Source organism: Xiphophorus couchianus, chromosome 2 (assembly GCF_001444195.1).
Source record: "Xiphophorus couchianus chromosome 2, X_couchianus-1.0, whole genome shotgun sequence".
NCBI classification, from domain to species: domain Eukaryota; kingdom Metazoa; phylum Chordata; class Actinopteri; order Cyprinodontiformes; family Poeciliidae; genus Xiphophorus; species Xiphophorus couchianus.
Window position 1 is genome coordinate 16616432 of NC_040229.1, and position 20670 is coordinate 16637101.

Sequence of the window (20670 nt, forward strand, 5' to 3'; positions counted from 1 at the left end):
TGTAGAGGAGAGAAGCAAAGCCACAACCTTTTCTGAAAGTTGGTCATCTGCTTAAAACACTGTTTTATTTCAGTGTAGCTGGTGAATGTTTAGGAAACAATGCTGTAAATGATTGATGGCCATAAAACCTGCATTTGCCTCAGCATGTGAACACACCCATCAGCTACAAGTCAGGAAAGTTTGCTTCTTGTTAACTTTGGTATTGGCAAAAAGTGAATCATTGGTAAAGTTATGTTTGTCATGGTCAATATTAATAGCAGATGACCTAACAGTCATGTTTTGGCCATATAAGTATTTCTAATATTTAACTGTGTCTACATTTTTCTGCAGCTACTTTGCCAGTTCTAGGGTGGAGTTGATTTTGCTCTAGAGTTTCTACATTCATTGTGACACGTTCAACAAGATGGCGAAAAACATTCTTTAAAGATGTTGATCCATGTTGACATGAGAGCATCAAGCAGTTGTAATTTTGTCAGCTGTACATCCATGACATAAATCTCCTGTTTTGCCCTTCTAGATTGATATCTGGTGAGTGTGGAGGTCGTTGGACTAATGTAACCTATGTAGCCATCAGAAGATGGGCACACTGTGCCAAAATAAAAAGTTTGGAATTGAGCATGAACAATTACTTTAAAAAAACACTGTCAAAGGAACACTATCGCCTTAAAAACATGCAAACATGGTTGTGAGTGTACAGTACACACAACGTGTGTGTGCGTGGGCGTGTAGGGGTGCGTGTGGGGGTGTACGTCCCATGTGTGACCCTAGCTGCTTAAACATGCACTGCTCCTTTTATGAGATACGTTAACAGCTGTGGTTACACAGGATTGTGACAATGCAGATACAGTGTTCTCTTTCAGTTCTGTCACAACTCAGCATTCCTCAGGGCTCCAGCACTTAAAGAATCCAAACATTGAACTTACTGCCATAGCACGTGTTTGTGAAATGATATAACTTTTCCTATAAAGAACACACACGTCACAAGATTCACGTGGATCCTTTTTAACAAGAAGATTGAAAAATCACAAGCCACTGAATGGTTGGTCATAGAAACCTTTTAATGATCAAAATGAATAAATATAAAATGATAGACATACCAAGATAAAACACTTTAAAGACAATGACATAAAATTAGTTGGGTTTTTTTTATCTTCAAGCATCTATACATCTGTATAAACTGATAAAGAGAATACCACATATCCTTAACACATTTAAACCTAAATTATAATGATATAAATACAACTTCAATCAAAGGATGACAAAATTCACACAATGGTTTCAATAACATACGTATAAGCTTTTCCTTCATTAAAAATACAATCTTTTTTACATTTTCAGTTCATAAGTTGAGTTTGTGTTTCAGGTTACACAGCCATGTTGTCATAAAGTGTCCAGTTTTTCTTTCTGAGATCAGTGCTCCATGTCAGAGCATAACAACATCAGTAAGTGCATTTTTTTTTGTCAGTGACGAAAAGATTCCTCAAAGAAGGGCCTGTGTTTATATCTCAGCAGAGGTGTGAATTCCCCAAGAACAGCATCTGTGAAGTTAGGTCGTCTCCAGGCGTAGACCATACTGTTTAGGAATCCTTGAAGAGACACAGTGGCACCCTAAGACAATAATAAAAATATACAATGTTGTAAAAACAAACTCAGCTTCTTTTGAACAGTTAAAATTCTAAAACCTATTTGACAAAATAGGTTGTAAACGAGGTAGCCATACTACCCATTTTACCCATTTTAGGTAGTTTTACTACCCATAGGTAGTATTTGAAAAATACTACCTATTTCAGTAATTTCTGAAAGTATTTATATTGGTTCTGAAAGTATATTTAGGTTGTATTTATGCCTAAGTTTGTCATTACAAAAGCAACTTCAACTCTCATTTAGCAGCTTTCAGTTCCATTGTCGTGGCCTTCCTCATGCCATTTTAGTTTTCGCTATTTTCAGTAACAGAAATGAATACATATTGTAAGCAACAAGTCTGAACGTAGCTGAAAAAGCTGTAAACAATTATGGCATATGGCATTTTATCTCAGAAGCTCTTCTGATACAAACCTGTATCAAATACAGCCAATATAAACTGTCTTGTTTAACATTCCTTTGGATCAAGGGAGACATCAGAAGAAGGAGGAGCACTACAGAAGAATCAAGTGTAAAATATTAATTTTCAAGCTAAAATACAGATTATTGTTAATTTTAATTGTGTGGGTATGTGTGTGTGTGCAAGTACCTGGAGCCCAACAGAATAATATGACCATAACGATATTTCGTGCTGTAGAAAACACTCTTCTGCATTGCCTTCTTGAATGCCCATCTCCCTCCACAGGGAAGAGCCCAACTTGCATGTACTTTTCATGCCACTTCCCGATTTTCCAATAAATAACCTGAAGAAAACAGGAAATAATATCTGTGTCTTTAGATGGTGTTGTCAAACCACCATTATAATGGAACTGTTTCTATTTGAAAGGCTTTTTATTGTTGATGTTGACATAATCTGACTGCTGATTACTCACAGAGCAAGACAACATTGCTGTTATCACTGCAATGGCAAGGAAAGCTCTGATGAAAGTATCATGTGTCTCATCCTAAAAAATATATTTAAAACATTTAAGGCCATTGTTAGCAAAAAATTGTACATGACCTATGAACAAAATGCAGCAATGGCAAGGAACGAAGTTTACAACAGCAGGTTCAGGACACTCACCACTCCAACACAAGGATCCTTCCAGACATGCAAGAACAAAATACAGCTGGAAAAAATATATATAAAAAAAGAATATAAAAATTACGCAAGACAAATTCCAGTAAATTAGTGTGAGTTTAAATTATGGACCACCTGCATGCTCACCTGTGGCAGTACGAGCTACCGTTATCACTGAGCCCATACTGTGAGCTGGAGGTTGTAGGAATTAATGTGGCAGGTTTTATCAACAGAGTGCACACATAAGCAAAGTAAATGGCAACTGGCGTCAACCTGTGATACAGGAGAGGTGAAGTTAGCTGCTGCTTGCTTATGAAAACTTTGGCATGACAATGGAAAGGTGAAAGACTCACCACACAAAGGCATATAAAGGAATCGCTTTGATTTTTCTCCTACACTGACTCTACAAATCAAGACAGAAAGGCATAAAATGACTAAATATTTAAACATTATGAATTCAAGTAAATCAAAATAAGGTCTTATTTTGCCTCACATGTTCATCTTCTTCATCTGATGCTCTGTCCCTCCAGCCCAGGATGGCATTCCTCGACTTCAAGGCATAAACGACGGCCAACAAGAATGAAATGAAATAGAATGTCTGGAAGACACAGTTACACAATTACACAAGAAATCATTCACAGTGTGCTCATTTAAGTTATTAAAAGGAATAATCTAAAGTACAGTAACGCATGCAAGTATTTAACGCTTCAAGTCAGCTGGGGAGGTCAGAGGAGTTTCAGACATTTTTATGAAGATTGTCTTTATTATGTTCTTTCAGGACATTTTTACTATTTCTACAAACTTTCTAAAACTAACTTTGTGTGTAGCTTTACCCGAACATAAACCATGTCTGTGGACTAAATGCATAAGAGATGCTGAGTCGCAGGAGCATATCTTCATTAATTTATTTTAAAACTTTGAGTTAAGACCATATAAGCTGGAAGTTCAGCAGTAAAAGACAAAAGCCACAAACGCTCAGACTATCATTCTTAAAGTGGCACTGTGAAGTGAAGCAAACTATAATTATAAGCACTTTTGTTTGTCAGAGAGCAGGATAAACAAAACATATCTTTTATTTATTAGTATGTTATAAACAAATAACATTTTTCAATCTTACTATTTTGAAATTATAAATACATTGTTAGTCGTTATTAAGTTATACCATTTTTACTAGAATTTTTTGGAATCTAAATTGGTTACTTTAATCCATTTTATTGAATCTCTTCTTGTCTTTTAACCTAAGATTTGAAGGAAGTTTCCTTCTGTAAAAAAGTAAAATGAAATCTGCCCAAGCATGAACCAGCCCTGTAAATGATTTGCGTTACTGAAAGTACGGTTTCTCACCAGTGACAAGGGGAGGAGGTATGGGCAGACGACGCCATTGAAAGGCTGAACTTTGTTTATGACACTGGTATACAGCAGGATGATAGCAGCCAGCAGGTCGGCCAGAGAGAGCTGCACCAAGAGGTGAACCTGTAAAGAAATACTCTTAAAACATGCTGACTTGATGTAAAATTGTCCTGGTCAGAAAAATCTCAACAAATGAAACGAGTCATTCTCCACATAAACGTTCATATCCCATGAAATTGTTTCAGGTTTTGTCATGTTCATCCACAAACGTCGATATATTTTATTGAGGTTTTTGTGATAGACCAACATAAATTAGTCCATGCCTGTGAAGTGAAATGATAATGATTGAGTTTCTTTTTTTATTTTTTAACTTATGTTTAAAAGTGCTAGAAGCACTCTTCTTGTAAATTGCTTTGTTACTCCATTCCTTTCAGGGTTTATCACGAAACTCTAAATACAGTATCTTAAAATTTGTGATTGTCTCATGACAAAATGTTAAAAGGTACAAGTTGTAATAATAATCTTTTAAGTCATGCCAGCTATGACTTAGTAAAAATAAAATCCACAACATAACATCACAAAAATGAAAAATATAAGAACCTGGACTCACTTGTCCTCTTAGGTGTCTCCATCTTACTGTTGAAACCAGAAAGACTGAACAACTCCCAGTTACACTACGGATATTGAAGAAATAGTGAGATTAGAGGAAATCTTTTATTTTAATTTTAAACAAACTCTAAGCTTCCAAAAGGAAATAAACAGTGAAAAAGTCCCTTAAATCTTTAAGATAAATAAAAAAGAAGATTACATCACTTGAAATGCAAACACATGTCTTCAAATAGAATGATTTTCATAAAATCTGCCAAGATGACAATTAAAATATTATACTTTGGATTTGTGTGAACATGACAGCTAAAACTAATGTGTACAGTAAACAACATTTTTTAAATCATGAATTTGATAAATATTCTATATATATGGTAAAAAAAAACAACCACATTTGATAAATTCTGTATTTAATTAGAAGCTATAAGTTAACACTGCTAAGGTAAAACACAAAGGCAAATTATCTTCTGCATATGTGAAACTAAATTCCAATGAAGCCAAAAATGTGTTACTATAAAAACAAAAAAACACTAAACTGATGACTCCGTCACCTGATCTGTACTGAATCATGCTAGAACAACTTTAACACACCTGTGTAATATGTAAAAACATAACCCCTGGTTCAGTAAAGCACAGTATTCTTAGAAGACAAAACATTGAATTTGACAGACTCTACTGGGAATAACTGAGGTACAACACCAAGTTATGAAAGTCACGCAGCTACTGTGCATTATGTAAGAGCACTTCGGAAATCCAAAACAAGAAAGAACATTTCCTTCATGAGCATTCTGCTATGCAGGTTTGGCAAATATGCGTTGGAGAAGTAATAGAATGCCATTAATGAGCTGCAGACACAAAACCATGTTTACATCAGTTTTATTTTGAAATATTCAGAATAAAACTGAATATTTCTGAGAATATTCAGTTTTATTCCAGGAAATATAATTAATAATCACAATACCTGAGAGAGAGCAACACTATGTACAATGTAGAGAGAGCATCAATCTGTAAAAACAAAATGAAAAAAAAAGCTTTAAATCATAATGAGTGCCCTTGAGAAACATTGCAAATGCCAAAAAATACTTTCTTAATTACCTGTTTTCTGCCCAGTAATCCACTGAAATCCACAGTAGAATTTGATATATTCATATTTTCACATTCAGTACATCTGCTGCTATGAAATGTGTCTTCATTCCAGTCCTCTGTGAAACTGTTTTAACCTGTCACAGGACACATTCTTTATAAACGTCTCCGTATTGTCACATGCTGCTGCTTTGACTCCACCTGCTTGGAGATTTTGTTTAAGTAAGAGCTGTTGGCATCATGGCATTCTTTCAAACAGGAATCCCCACATGAGCAATCGTACTTCCAATAAGGATAATAAATAATTTCCACTGAAACATTTCCTTTGGAATTGCTCTAGCAATTGTATTTAGAATTTTTGTTTGCCTCTACTTGTTTTTCTGCTGCTGTATTGTGCAGTTGCACAAATTGCATAACGGTATATTTTAACTGATATAAATGTCTCAGTGTGTCATTTATATATGTAGAAATCTATAACTCTACGTTTAGATTTCAATAAAAGAAATACAGCTTGGTTTGTACTGAATAGAAACTGTAAATGCCGGGAAACAGTGACATCTAGTGGTACTTCTATGGACGTGACTGGGCTTTTAAGTGAATTAAAGTTTGGGGGGAGGAGGGGAGAAACGTAACAGTACACGTTATTTTACGCTTTCTTCTGGATTGAAATGTATTTTCCCCATCAACCAGTTAAATGGACATAAAACACTAGGTTTGTCTAAAAACACTTAAAAAAAATGATGTAAAATCTTTCGGCGTTGCTCTGTGTTTGAGGACAAATAAAGCTGGTTCAGACTGATGACGTTGCGCCTTCCACGTTTACACCGGACGTGGCAGTCTGGAGTGAAATCACAGTAACTTCCCTCCCGTGTTAAATACATTTCGCTTTGCTGTTGTAGTGGTCAAACATCACTTCTAGCTTTAAATAGTCCAACATCCTCGGGCAGCCATGGGGCTCACCATCTCGTCGATCTTCGGTCGGCTGTTCGGGAAGAAACAGATGAGGATTCTGATGGGTGAGTAAAAAGTTTTGTTTGGCTAACGGCGGTTAGCATCGCTTACTCCAGAAAAATGAGATGAAGCCAGTTTAAAACTACTGTTCAAGGGTAAGTGTGATAAGGTGGATACGAAACGGGGTGTGCATTGTTTCCGGAAAATAAATCTTAATGTCCCCCTCCAAAAAAAAAAAAAAAAAAAAAAAAATAGACGGTTTTCGTTAAGATGTTTGGCGCAACAGGCTTTTAACGTGGCCTCCTTTATGGAATGTTAGCGATATGTAAATGAAAAGTTAAGCGCCGAACTTTAAAAAGTTACGGTTTCCAAAATCCTCCAAATTAAAACAATGATGCTCAAATCAACCCACGGTTTGATCCCATAGAGATGGAAAAGTATAAAAAGGAATTCACTGATCGCTGCAAACGACTAGAAATAAATCTTCACTGTCCTGGAAGTTTGAGATGCTTCTATAAAGGGTTTTTATTTGTGGATTAAATGTTTTTTAATTAAATGGAAATCCAGATTAGTTGGACTCATAAGAAAATACGCATTTGTAAACCATCAAACCATCATTACATTTGAATTGAACGATGATTTACAAAGTCTACAATAATTATTTACACAGGAAACAAAGGTGGGAGAGCGAAAAACATCTTTGACTCATAATTTGAAATTGGTGTTTAAAAAGAACTTGAAATGTTTATAGTCCAACCTAAATTGACAATTATCCCTGTAATTTTGTAGGCTTAGGGAACTCCTATTGGTTCCTCACATTGACTACCTATGTTTTTTTTATGATCTGGAAATAATTTTGACAAAAAAAAGTTGATTTTGTTGGTGGTGTGAAAACATATTAGCTTTTTTTTAAAAAACAGACAATCTAAGAGACCAAAGAAGCAGCAAAGAGCCTCTTAATTTTGCTGTCAGAATAGCATTGATTCATAGTTTGTGGAATCTACAAATAGTAAAATCCAAGAACTGGATTTTATATTATAAGTGTTATTTAAAAAAAACAAACAAACAAACCCTGAAAAACTTTAGAGGTTTGAGTTCACCAAAAATAAAATATTGAGATATGCGTAGAAACATGACTCTAGCACAGACAGTATTACTTCAGAAGTTGCTCTCTTGGCAGAAAATATCAGCACTAACTTCGTACAGTCAAATACTGTTTTTGTTTTACTGTGATGATTAGGTGAAGAGTTCTTTAAATAATTTGTCATATTCTTTCTACCCTCCTCAGTTGGACTGGATGCCGCTGGAAAAACAACAATCCTGTACAAATTGAAGCTTGGTGAAATTGTGACCACTATCCCAACCATTGGTATGAATTTTATTTGAAACTTAGCCCTTTTTTTAAAAAAAAAAAAAGTACTTCTGTCAGTTTTCATGATAATGTTTTTGGTCTGTCTCTTTTCTGTGAAAGGATTCAATGTGGAGACGGTAGAATATAAAAATATCAGCTTCACCGTTTGGGATGTGGGTGGCCAAGACAAGATCAGACCTCTCTGGAGGCATTACTTCCAGAACACACAGGTATGAGATCATCTTTAGTTTGAAGTTACAGAGAAAACCCTGTTATGCAACTACAACATAATGTGAAACTTTTTCAGGAGGGGATTTATGCAGTGATTCAACTATTAAACTCCCTAGATGTTTTATTCTTTCCTCCTTTCTTTCTCTGTTATTTTACTTCCTTGTTTGCTTTTCTATTGTTGACTTGGAGAATGTTCGGTCCGTAGTTTTTGTTTGTAGCAGAAAACAAAACGTAGATATTAGATTAAAGTAATTTATACAAAAAGCAGAACATTCTAGTTCTTGAACAGGTCAAATAAGGCGAAATTACATAATCACTCAATAATGAGTGATTCTAAGGCAAATCTTTTCTTTCTGCTGCATGAGAATGTTGCAACGTGATAAGCAATCGCTGTTTAACACGGCGAAGTCACAAAAAAGTTGCAATAAAGTACTAATGATTGTTCTCTGTGCTTGATCTAAATAAAATGTTATTTATGAGAAGGTATTTTCAAATTTAGCTGGAAAATCTTGATGTTTCCCACAAAGTTTTCCTAAAAAGTTAAATAACTGAACACAAGGTTAATATTGTTTTGGTATTAGATCTAAACATGATATTAATTGTGCAATACTAAACATCTATTCCATTGTAATTCTTTCTTTTTTTTATTTCTTAGGGTCTTATCTTTGTAGTGGACAGTAATGACAGAGAACGAATTGTTGAGTCTGCAGAGGAGCTCTCCAAAATGGTACGTTATCAAAATACATTAAATTTGTGACATTAAATTTTATTAATTCTTTTTTTTTTTTTTTTTTTTTTTTTTTTTGAGCTGAGGGTGTCCAAAAATTCCTTGGAGTTTACCACAAAGGCTTGTTCAGTGTTATCATTGCCAGAAGAGGTTTAGCTGGTTTTGTAGCTGCAGGAGTTCACATCAGGATAAATGTCTAAGAGATGAGGTCATTAAAAGCAATAATAATAATTCTCTATTCGTTCCAGCAGCATTTATGTAATTATGGCTCTGACTCAGCTCATCTTTGAGTAACACTGATGATCAAAGGTTTCACTTTCTTTCTCTAAGTCGCCTTTAAGAGGCGCATAAATCTTATTATGAGGTTAAATAATAAACAATATTTGGAGGCCTCTTTATGGCAGCCTAGTTCTGAATGGCAGCATTGCTCTGAATTTACTTCCCAGTGAAAACTTTTTTCACAATACATTGATTTTTTTTTTTTTTAAACTTTATTTTTACCTTAAAGCTTAGAGTGATGGAAAAAGAATATCAAAGTGTAGACGTAAGTTGTGTCAAACTGTTTGGATAAATAAATTTTTTTGCTGCATGGCCTCCAAAGTAGTCTGGCGCTTACAGGAATTCTGGAGTCTTTGTTCAGAAAACCTTTGAAGGATTTGGGCCTTTTTGATTGAGAGAAATGAGCACAACTTATGATAGGATCCGGACATGTTTCTGGGGAAAGACTAAATATAATCATTTGTGCGGCTTGTCGTGTTTCTAATTTCATAATGTACTCTATGTACCCATTTTTTTTTCTGTAAATTGGATAGTTGGTGATGCACCAGTCAGATTTTTTTATTTAACCATCACCAATTTCCAGATGACTTTTAAGAACTCATCTGTCTTCCCACATCAGAGAAAACAAACCTGCCTGTTCTTTATTAAGTTTTACAGAAAACTACTGATTTACAAGCTTATTCTTACCTGTGCATCAAGTCTCTAAAGTCAAATTCCACCAGAAGATGGTGGTAGTTCATGCATTAGACTGAAATTTGTCGTAGTTCTTAGTTTTAATGAATTTATAAATGGGAAGAAAAAAAGATTTTTCAGTATTTCACCTGAGCGGACCGTGTCATAGTTTATTATTTTTGACTTTTGGCCAAATTAATCTGTGCTGTTGTATTTGATGGGGAATCTGTAATTCTTGCAGCTTCAGGAAGATGAGCTGAGAGATGCCGTCTTGCTGGTATTTGCCAATAAGCAGGACCTTCCAAATGCCATAACAGTCAGTGAACTGGCAGAGAGACTTGGCTTACATTCACTTCGCAGCAGAAAAGTGAGTAATCACTCTCGCTTTAAATCTGAGGACTTTATTGAGTTGTGATGGTCATTCCCTTAGAGCCACACGCCCTTTCTCTCCACAGTGGCACATCGAATCCACCTGCGCCACCCAGGGCACCGGGCTGTATGAAGGACTTGACTGGCTGTCCAAAGAGCTGTCGAAGAACTAATGAAGGATTTGCTGGACAGCAGAGTGTGACTGATCAACACGGGACATGAGAAAAGACTCAGACGTTCAATCCAGAGCCAGTTTATTTTAGCACCAATGTTTACAAAAAAAACCTCCAGCCTATTGGACAGTTAACTCAGTTATGATAACCTCTGTTTTATTCTTCGTTTTTTTTTTTTTTTATATTTTCAGTAGTTTCTTTGTGCATGGTTCCTTTTCACACTCATTCATTTACTCTTCCTGTTTCATGGTGAGCAAAATTATATTTTTAGAGATTTCACAGAAAGAAATGCATTTATAAATTTAGGATTGATGGTAGAGGTCGACTGGTGGTCTCCCTCAAGCTGTTAATTGCCATACTCCCTGCTGTTATTTAATTTCTGGATGCTTTGTCTTTTGTTTTAATTCTGTGCCAGCTAACTGTTTTGTAGATCTGTGGCTTAATGAATAATTTGCTTCTAGTTTGGTGCCAAAAAACATTTTGCCTTCTGGTCCCCTGTGGTATAGACCTCAGTTATTCATTTCATGGTGCATTATTAGGTGAAGCTCCTCCTTGTGATGCATTTATGTCTTTGTGCTTTTGCGAGATAAAGTTATGCAACTCTCCACTTTGTGCTACATTATATGCTGTGTTGCAGCAGAACCACAACACTGTGAGTGTAGATTGTCTTGCAACTTCCTTATAAACTCTTGATCTCACTTATCTCAGTTTCTTGTGAATTTGTTTTCACATGCTTTGTTTTGTGCTTAAGACCAGTAAAGTTTTTTTTTTGTTTGTTTCTTTTTTTTACTTTTCTGTCATCTAACAGAAAGTAGCTTTGGCCCAAAGGAGGAAGGAAGTGTTTTCTCAGTGTTGACACAGGACCTGAGACATTGCAACACTGTGAAATCTCATAATATTTCCCCCTTTTTAAAAAAAATTCCAGCAACATGTAATGTTGACTTTGTTGTACTGTGTAACAAACACTGTAAAGTATTAATTACTTTCCTCTTTCTCTTTAATAAAACACACAGCATACTGACCTATCAGTTTATCTTAGTGTACATTTCAGCTTCGAGACATTTGTTGTCAGTGTCTTTTAAAACAAAAAGCTCTGAATAAAGCCACTGTTACACTACCCTGTTTTCAGCATTTTTTAATGATCGTGCACTCTTACAAAGATTTGCACCAGAAAAGAAGTTTGGAGTTTTATTTTTTTAAGCATGCTACTGCTTTAAAAACAATTTTTTTGCTGTTTGAAAAGAGAAAAAATCTGAAGAGGGAACTAAAGATTAGTGTTACGGCAACGAGAGCGTGAAAAGATGCAAAACGCTTGTGATAAATATGTTTACACAGATGACTTTGGGTCTAAATGATATTTATCATTCTGTAGTTTTTTTTTCAAAAGTTGTTCTCTTTCTACACTGCTATCCACATTTCATATGAGGAATAAGTACAACTTTAATCCATCAGGGTTCTGAATAGTATTGGGCATAACTATACATACGCTGTTGCTCAAAGTCCTGATTATGAGAGAATCAGGTCAATTTAAATAATTTCATAAGAAGATTAAGTTAGCTATGTCTATTTTAAAATATCTTATAGTACTTGTGCTTACATTTGTATTTTCTAATTTTTTAACACCTGGGTTGATCAGTTGTTCAATTAATCAGCTTGATACATTTCTCATACTTTATGAAGATTTGAAATGTGTCAACTAAAATGTATTTAGTATATGCTATATACATTTTGGAGATCATCACATCAAAATACTTGTTATTTCCAGTACAAATATGTTGCTTCTTAAAATAAAACATTGACACTTGGCTCCGCAGTGTCTTAAACTGTGATTCAAACATGGCTGTTACGGGGAACCAAGCAAAGATGGGGGAGGTGGAGCTTACAGCCTCACATCGTCATTACAATGCGGCTCCTGTTGCTGGATGCTGTGTCTGGAGATAATCTTAATAAATTTAAGGTTTAAGAACGGTTCAAATGACTGCAGGGTTATAATCTGTGTCATAACCTCCCTCAGAAACTCTCACTGGCAAACAACAGATGAGCAACGTCTTTCATCTTCTTTTCAATTTCTTACTCCATTTAAATTTGTCCAGACTTCTTGCATTCAAACTTGGCTTGTGAGGCTATGGCTAATAATTTAATTTGTCAACATTACAAGCAAAGCAAATTCATGTATGGTACCATGGCTATTTGCAAGTAATTAGGTCATTTGGAGAGGTGAAGGAATAAGCGTTGTATAATTGGCTTGCTACGCTGCATGAATGTCTTTTCTAATGTAATTATGACAGCTAATCAGGCTTAGTGGAGCTGGCTCATCACTCGGTTCTGTTAGTGTGTGAGCAGAGAGGGTAAAGACAGAGGGGCACATGTGTGTCCAGAGCCTTTCTCTCCCTATTTCAAAGGTTTTAATTCTGGGGAATAAATTAAATGGGATTAACAGCTGTAGTGTTCATCGTAACAACTAAGGTAAGCCATCAAAGTAATTATTATATGAGCTGTTAGATCATTTTATATGTTTATTGGGTTTATTTTAGGATTTATACCCCTTGAACCTTTTCATGTTTTGTCAGATTAGAACAGCAAATATCAAAGTATTTGATTAGGATTTTATGTGATAGGCCAACACAACATGGCACATGACTGCAAAGTGAAATAAATCTAAATAGTGACTTGAATTTCACCCCGCTTGAGGAACAGCTTTTGCAGCTTCTAGGAGGTTGTAAACAAGGATTGTCCTGCATTCATCTCCATTCAGCTTTCCATTGGCTCTGATCAACTGATCCTGCTGAGATGAAGTATCATCACATTCTACCACCACTGTTTTATCATGGAGATGAAACTTTTAGGGTGAATTTGTTGTTAGTTTTCTACCATACAATGCTATAAATACAGGCCAAAAAATGTAATTTTGTTTTCTTCCTCTTAGAGCATCCCATATGTTTACTGGATCCCTTTAAATAGACTTAGGCAAAATTTAAATTGGACTTCCCATTGGTTTTCTGTCTTCTCCAACCACCTTTTGATCGTAGCAGATGACCTCTTGTACTGAACCAGGTTCTACTGGAGGTAGATGGAGATGTTAAAGGGGAGTCTTTCCTCTCCACTGTTGCTACATTCATGCTCAGTGCGAGTAATTGCTGCAAATTAATGAATTGATGTAATCTACTGGGTTTTCTTAAACAGAAAACTTTTAAACCAAACTGAACTCGATGCACTGTTTGATAGGAATAATTGGAATGTATTTATGATTGGACTGAAACTACTTTTCTTTTGTAAATTGCCGTGTAAATATGGCGTGCTGTAAATCAGTGCTCAAAATTCAGGGCTAGGTCTGTGTTCGCAGGATGATGCCAAGTTTGAGCCCACATGTACCAGTTCCAAGGCCGTCCTACTCTCAGGCCAGGGAGAACCTGGTGAGAGCCATCCCACCCAAGATTCTCTGTCTGCTGGCCTGTGGAGGAAAGGACTGTCGCTATGAGGGACCAGAATGCTGGAAATCAAACCAGCAAGTCATTCGAGGCCTTTTCTCCTCCTGGTGAGAAGATGTGACTGCAGTCTCAAAGATTATGGTGTAGAATGTAAAATAAAGGATAGTTTGTTGGTTGTGAATTCCCAACTGTTCCAGGGTGACCGATGATATAATAGCAATGGCTCGTCCATCCAATCATCTCATCAAGAAGTACAACATCATAGAGCAGTTTCAAAGGTAATTGCTTGACACATTTTTGTCTCAAAATCCATTAAGACACATACAAAACAACTCGACTGGCGTCTTTGTTTCCAGGTTGAAGATCAGGTCGATCATCAACATGCAGCTCCCCGGGGAGCATGCTCACTGTGGGCCTCCTCTAGACCTTGAGAGTGGTTTCACTTACTCTCCACAGACCTTCATGGACAATAAAAGTGAGAAGCTAATAGACTTATTTTGAGGAATGCATTACATTAGTAGGAAAAAGCGAAAGCTGCAGAGCTAGTTGTTATTGTGTTACACTGGGGAAAAGATATTATTAGACTTTATATGTTATTCTGAACTGCTATTTTTTCCCCCACAGCAGCCAGGGCTAAATTCAAATCAAATGACTTTTTATTAAACACGAGGCAGCCCTGCAATACTATTTTAATCTATTCATTTTCAGTTTACTTTTACAACTTTGGGATGCCAGACTTTGGTGTGTCGTCTCTTGTTGGAATCATCGATGGGGTGAAGGTTTTGGCCTTCGCTGTAAAGGAAGGACGTGTAGCTGTTCACTGTCACGCAGGCCTGGGTAGGACAGGTAAGATTAAATATTGCATTCAGTTTTCATGTTCAAAGCATTCTCATACCTTTTTTTAAATTATTTTTACCAGGATAATAAAATCCTAACATCAAATTAAGTTTTGTTGGTTTACTGTGACAAAATGGTCAAAAATTTAAGTGGTATTAATACTTTTGCAAGAAATTGCATAACACCATTTGATGCTCAGAGTTCTTGGGTGTTTGTTGCTGTTCTCTTCTTGCTGTCTAAAAGGTGTCCTGATAGCTTGTTACCTCATCTACACCCTGCGTATAAGCCCCAGCGAAGCGGTTCACTACGTGCGCATTAAAAGGCCTCGTTCTATCCAGACTCGGTCACAGATAAACCAGGTGTTTGACTTTGCTCGCCTGCTCGGCACGCAACTCACTCAGTATCCAGACCTCAGCCTGCGGCATGGGGCCCCTTTCACCCTCCAGCACTACTTAAACCGACAAGCTCTGCTGCTTCACGGCCAGGAGGCACGCAGACTCAGACACACTCCCAAGGTTGAGCCATCATACTACACTAATCTTTCTACAATCAAACATCGCTGCTCTGTGTCACAGTTAACCTGGATATCCTTTCTGACCCCATTTGATCAGGTGGTGTACCTCCTGTGTGTGCGGCTCTCCTGCCTGGCTCTTGGTCTGGCCTCTCCTCCAGAGGTCCATGCTGAACTGGAGAAGAGATCAGCTCTGAGGGTTCTGAGCAGGGCTGTGAGAGAAACTCTTGTGTCCAAGCAGTATTTGCCTTTGTTGAGCGAAGGCCGTAAAGGCTCATGGGCCGGCTCAGGGTCAGTGTCCTCCTGGGACGAGCCTCTGGGGTTCTTAGAGAGAAAGCACGAGGTGTTGCTGGACAAACGTAGCTACAGTGAATCTGACGTTACTAAGATCATAGTATATGAGGTAAAACGCATTCACAATTGTAAATATTTTAATAGTTTTGAGCCGGCTGTTTAGGCGATACTCACTGTTATGCTTCCTCTCTTGAAGGACCAGGAACTGAGCTCATACTGCACCGCAGCTCTTGGAGATGAGAAGCACTGGTGCTTACAGGATCTCCTACATGCTGATCTCAGACCAGTTAGTCCAGTCTTTGGCACATTTTCATTTGGGCAACTATATCTCAGAAAGGAGTTCCACATGCTCAACACTGCAGTGACAAACATAAAAACAAGCAGCAGCTGCACAAAAATGCCAAAAAGCTCAACTGAAAAGGAAATCCTGAAATGCAGCTCCAGCCAGGAGGTACAGTATTTTTCCTTAAAGTAAAAGTGATATGTTTGTTCAAAATGCAGCAAAAATTCTCTTCTCTCTCATATGGGGCGTGCTGTGGTGGCGCAGGGGGTTAGCACGCCCCACATTTGGAGGCCTTAGACCCGCGGACGTCGCGGGTTCGACTCCCGGTCCCGACGACCTTTGCCGCATGTCCTCCTTCAAAAATGGCGCCAGCTCAGCTGGCTGCCTGCAGATGCAGCTCCTGTCGTGTGTGTTAATCTGTGTATAAACAATTCTTGCTGTAACTGTGAAATAATTTCCCTGCTGGGATGAATAAAGTAATTCTTCTTCTTCTATAAAGTTGTACAGAAATCTACAGACTCCTGGCCCAACCTTGATTGCCCGACAGGTAGCCAAAGCAATGGCAGATCTAGGTTCTCCAGGTGAGACCGCTTTACAGAGATCAGCTCTGCTGCAGGTAAAAATAAGAATTCTCCATGTCTCTCATATAATTACATTACTTGTCTTTCACTGTATTAACTCCCATGTTTTCTGAAGGAGGAACTGAACAGCAGTGACTGTGGATGGGCCCTGCTTGTCACTGAGTCAGATCCTCAAGTCCTTTGTTGTCTCTTGTGGACCTGGTTGGAGAAGTTAAGAGTCAGTTTATATAAAACAAAAAACTCGTTTTCCACACTGTGCATTCCTTTTTAGAACTCTAGTTTAAATTGATCTCTTTGTCTCTGATATAGGATCCTGTTCTGAGCAGTGAGGCTATAGAAAGGTTAAAAGTAGGAAACAACAGAAAGCCTCTCAGCATTCTAAAGAAGGCAAGTACCAAAACATTATATTTTCAGAAAAAAAAAAATTCTCATTATGGATAACCAATATTAATTTCTCTATCATTTCAACATCACAAAAAATAACATTGGCTGTCTTCTTCAGTTAATCCCTAATTTTTTCCAATATTTACAGCCGCAGAAACATACAATCTATTGCCTGCTGAGTTGTGTGAGTACAGTGATCAGCCTGTGTCCACACAGAGAGGATGCCATCCTCCGACGGCTCATATGTACACTTACAAGGGTAAAACAACCTCAGAGTTAAAATGTTTACCTTAATATAAATGCTTTAAAACTAACTGTATTTTTTTTACTCAACAGAGTCCTCAAGAGAAAATTGGAATCCTTGGTCCCTTGATGAAAGTACTCCAGGCCAGTTTGAGAGAAACTTTCAATACGCACAGACAAATCAAGAGGGCCTGCAGCATCAATGCTACACCTTAAGGAGTTTAAATAAAAACAAACACAAGATAACTGAATGGACTTCAAAGATTTCCCTGAAATTATTTAGTTAAGTAATTGGATGAAAAACATTTCCATAAAACATATGAATAAAAATGTGATATCAGAACTTCGTAGCTCCTTCATTTCTATGTTGTCACTGTTACAGTCATGAATTAAACAAAAGCATAACTGACAAAATTAATGTGATCATATATACCAGCTTCTTGCATTAAACAACAAAACATTTCTGGCTGTGAAAGTCAAGTCAGTTAATATTTTCTTTAAATGGTAAACCTAAGTCAAAGCCAAATCCAAACAGTGCATTCACAGAGGCGGCTCATGCCTTGGTTCCAGCCTTTCATAACTAATAAATCATTTACAGAATCTGCATTTTGAATGTTTTTCTTTTCACATCCCTGAGTTCCTTTGCACTTCTAGAAAAAAGAAAAAAAAAACTCTAAACGCATATTGAGTGCGACTGCAAGAGTCCTTTCCATGACAATGTTGCCATAGCAGCAATGCCGAGCAATGCACAATCTGTGTTTGGGTTCACTGGACCTGTTGAGGTTGAGGATAAAGTATGAAACACACACTCGCCACTGGACAGGGAAATTTATCAGGTAAAGTAATCCATATGTTTATTAAATTTAGTACCTGGCAATAAAAGGTTGTATTCAATTTGTGCAATGTTGCTGTGGTGTTTGATTTTCTTTTTACGGAAGCTGTTCACAGTTTTTTTTTTCTAGTCATTTCATTAGCGAATTTTCAGAATTCCCACATTTGAACCTCATTATGTTGAAAATGGGGAATAAGAGACTTATGTTAATCTGTAGCAAAATTCACTGTACATTTATGTAATTCAATTACACTGTTTATTCCAGAGGGGAAAGTAAATGTTCCACTCATATCATCCAAATATAATTAAAGAGTCTTTGTGGGCAGAAAGGATTTCCAGTAGCAATCAGTCTTGCAATGAATTTGAAGAAGACTCTGACTGAAGACTGTTGCTATATGACAGTGTTATGACTGTTATGACATGCTAACAGCTGAATATCCTGGCAGCAGAGACGATATTTCACAGTTTACACAAAATATAAACTGCAATGGTACCATCCATTGCTGGTGCATTGCTGTTAATCCTCCTCATGTGCTTTTGAAGCTCCTGTTTAAATCTCTGCCAGGCCACATGGCCAGGAAGCCATGCAGATAACTTTATGGATGGTGTGCATGTTGTTACAATTGTTGTAAAACTAACACATTTCAGAAAAAGAACGTCATACCAACAGCCAAACATTACAGGGCAGTCTCATGGTCTAGTGCTGTTGTGCTTTTTCAGCTTTCTATAAGGGTTTAGTCAAAGTCTAGACTTCAATAATCTTGACTTGTGATATAATTTGAAAACTGAACTTTGTGTCAACTGAATATGTATGTGGTTAATATTAAAAACAGGAGAAAATTATAGAGTGGCAAATACTTTGAGAGAAAATAAAGCAAATTTCTGACTGTTTGAATGTCTTTTTTATAACTCAAATGCTAATAAGTTTTCTCAAAGCAATGCCAAGTGATGAGCTTTGGGTTGGACCTTGGAAGCCTCACAGACCAAGGGGGCCTATAGCTGCTCTCTATGGGAGCCCGGGGCCCAAATATTCCCTTCCTGGGCTTATAGGTGGGAGCAAAATTGAATATTCTAATATTCTATCAGTACATATATTATTGATACATTTGAAGGTAACATGACTGCCTCTGGTCTGAAAAGGTGCTTCTCAGCATGATCCTACCAAATGTAAGGCGCCAATGTTCTCCTTTGGTGCTCGTCATGAGGAAGCGAATACAAACTGCTCTCCTGGTCCAAGATATCTGATCCCCTCCAACATGACCATGAAGGGCAGAAGTAAAATGCCTGCATTTTCTCTTCTCGGCCGACCGAAGCAGCTTCAAATGTCCCATATGCCCGGACCAGGTCAGTGGAGCTGTTTTAGAAATGGATTTTGGAAATGCACACATGTACTGATGATAGCAATATATAACCAACTTACCTTTCAGTACATACTGTAGGTAAGTTGGTTGTATATTGCTATCAATATACAACCAATATTTATAGGAATATTGGTTGCTATCAATATTGATACTTACCATGGGTCTTTGTCTCATGGGTCTTTCTCTCATGGGAAAAAGACCCATGAGAAAAAAATGGGTCTTTTTCTCATTTTCCTTGGTGTCTTATAGGCCAATATTCCCCAGAACGTTCTGGAAAGATGACCATCCGTTCAGCTCCTGCTTATTCCCTGTATGGGAGGAGAAGAGATCGCATTAACACCCTATCGCCAGGTAGTATTTATGTTATGGTGTATAGAAGTAGTTTCACCTCAGAAGGCAGATAAAAAAATATCTCTTACTAATACTGCAGGTCCAGCCACCTACACTCTGCCCCCCATGCTGGGCTGTAAAACTGCAGTTGCACCTTCAGCACCCAACTATACACTTCAAGGCCGCGGTAAAACTGGAAGTTTCCACGAAGACTATAACAAGGTTTACAAAGACTACATGGTCCCTAAAGAAGACCTAACAACCCCCCCCAAAAAACCTTGAAATACTGATTTTTCTGTCATGTGAATTTTCCTCCAGACTCCGTCTCCGGGCCCTGCTGCCTATAAAGTTGTGGACCCCTCTATATATAGGCAGAAACCTCCACAGTACAGTATAAAGGGACGCAACTTTGCTCCTGAGGAAAACACAAGTAAACCAGGCCCAGGAGCACACTATCCTGAGCATGTAAGAAACATCCTATTTTTATAAGTACAGGCTCCAGGTGTTATATTTGTTAAAAATATTTATCTTTTTCATTCTAGGTCACCTTTACAAGAGCAAAAGCCCCCAGTTTCACCTTTGGACTCCGCCATTCACAATACATTGCGCCCCTCATTATAAACGTAGATGAATGAAGGAAGAAAGTTGGCTTTAGACAAAACAAAAAAAAAAATCACAATTATTGAGATCATGTTTGATCATATTTGTCCTGTCATGCTGTTCATACAAATGTCAAAAATTGGGTCATCTTTAATTTCTAGCTTTTATATTAAATTATCAGAAGGATTTTTTCTTCAAAATACTAACAAATTACATTTATTTTGGATGGATTTTAAATTTTAGTTTTAAAGATATGTAATAAACAAAAGGAAATCAGTAAATAATGCTTTGTGATTGTCTTTGAATCCTTCTTTTTTGGTTCTTGTTTTGTTCCAAAAACTCTACTGGATGTTTTTTTTTACAATCTTGCCAGAAAAAAGTACAAGAAGTCTATACTAAGCATAGATTTTGGAGTGCATGGGCACTTCAAAAGCAGTAATCAATACTGCTTATATATCTCACTTTGTCAGGTTTGTTACTATAAGCTTACTTC

General features: G+C 37.0%; 4 protein-coding genes across 4 annotated transcripts; 3 read left to right on the plus strand and 1 right to left on the minus strand.

Annotated features, from left to right (window-relative positions):
* Positions 1-1035: 1035 nt before the first annotated feature.
* LOC114133698 (uncharacterized) lies at positions 1036-6024 on the minus strand. The gene is made up of 12 exons (XM_027999773.1): positions 5753-6024; positions 5619-5662; positions 4662-4725; positions 4046-4174; positions 3195-3299; positions 3055-3104; positions 2849-2974; positions 2705-2750; positions 2514-2585; positions 2231-2384; positions 2056-2135; positions 1036-1608 (listed from the first exon to the last, which is right to left on the minus strand). Exons 1-12 carry the CDS (start codon positions 5804-5806, stop codon positions 1462-1464), a joined length of 1071 nt encoding a protein of 356 aa, XP_027855574.1. The 5' UTR covers positions 5807-6024; the 3' UTR covers positions 1036-1461.
* A 498-nt stretch (positions 6025-6522) lies between these two features.
* Positions 6523-11610, plus strand: LOC114133714 (ADP-ribosylation factor 4-like). The gene is made up of 6 exons (XM_027999775.1): positions 6523-6756; positions 7980-8060; positions 8163-8272; positions 8929-9000; positions 10193-10318; positions 10407-11610. Exons 1-6 carry the CDS (start codon positions 6690-6692, stop codon positions 10491-10493), a joined length of 543 nt encoding a protein of 180 aa, XP_027855576.1. The 5' UTR covers positions 6523-6689; the 3' UTR covers positions 10494-11610.
* A 2227-nt stretch (positions 11611-13837) lies between these two features.
* On the plus strand, positions 13838-17514 carry LOC114153114 (protein tyrosine phosphatase domain-containing protein 1). The gene is made up of 12 exons (XM_028031446.1): positions 13838-14028; positions 14119-14199; positions 14278-14396; positions 14630-14767; positions 15002-15273; positions 15370-15672; positions 15760-16014; positions 16346-16462; positions 16543-16644; positions 16737-16814; positions 16960-17070; positions 17148-17514. Exons 1-12 carry the CDS (start codon positions 13838-13840, stop codon positions 17268-17270), a joined length of 1890 nt encoding a protein of 629 aa, XP_027887247.1. The 3' UTR covers positions 17271-17514.
* A 226-nt stretch (positions 17515-17740) lies between these two features.
* On the plus strand, positions 17741-20307 carry cimap1b (ciliary microtubule associated protein 1B). Its single transcript, XM_028039699.1, has 7 exons — positions 17741-17890; positions 18812-18936; positions 19027-19230; positions 19497-19598; positions 19678-19799; positions 19896-20042; positions 20120-20307. The coding sequence occupies exons 1-7, from the start codon at positions 17799-17801 to the stop codon at positions 20210-20212; spliced, it is 885 nt and encodes a 294-aa protein (XP_027895500.1). The 5' UTR covers positions 17741-17798; the 3' UTR covers positions 20213-20307.
* The last annotated feature ends 363 nt before the right edge of the window (positions 20308-20670 follow it).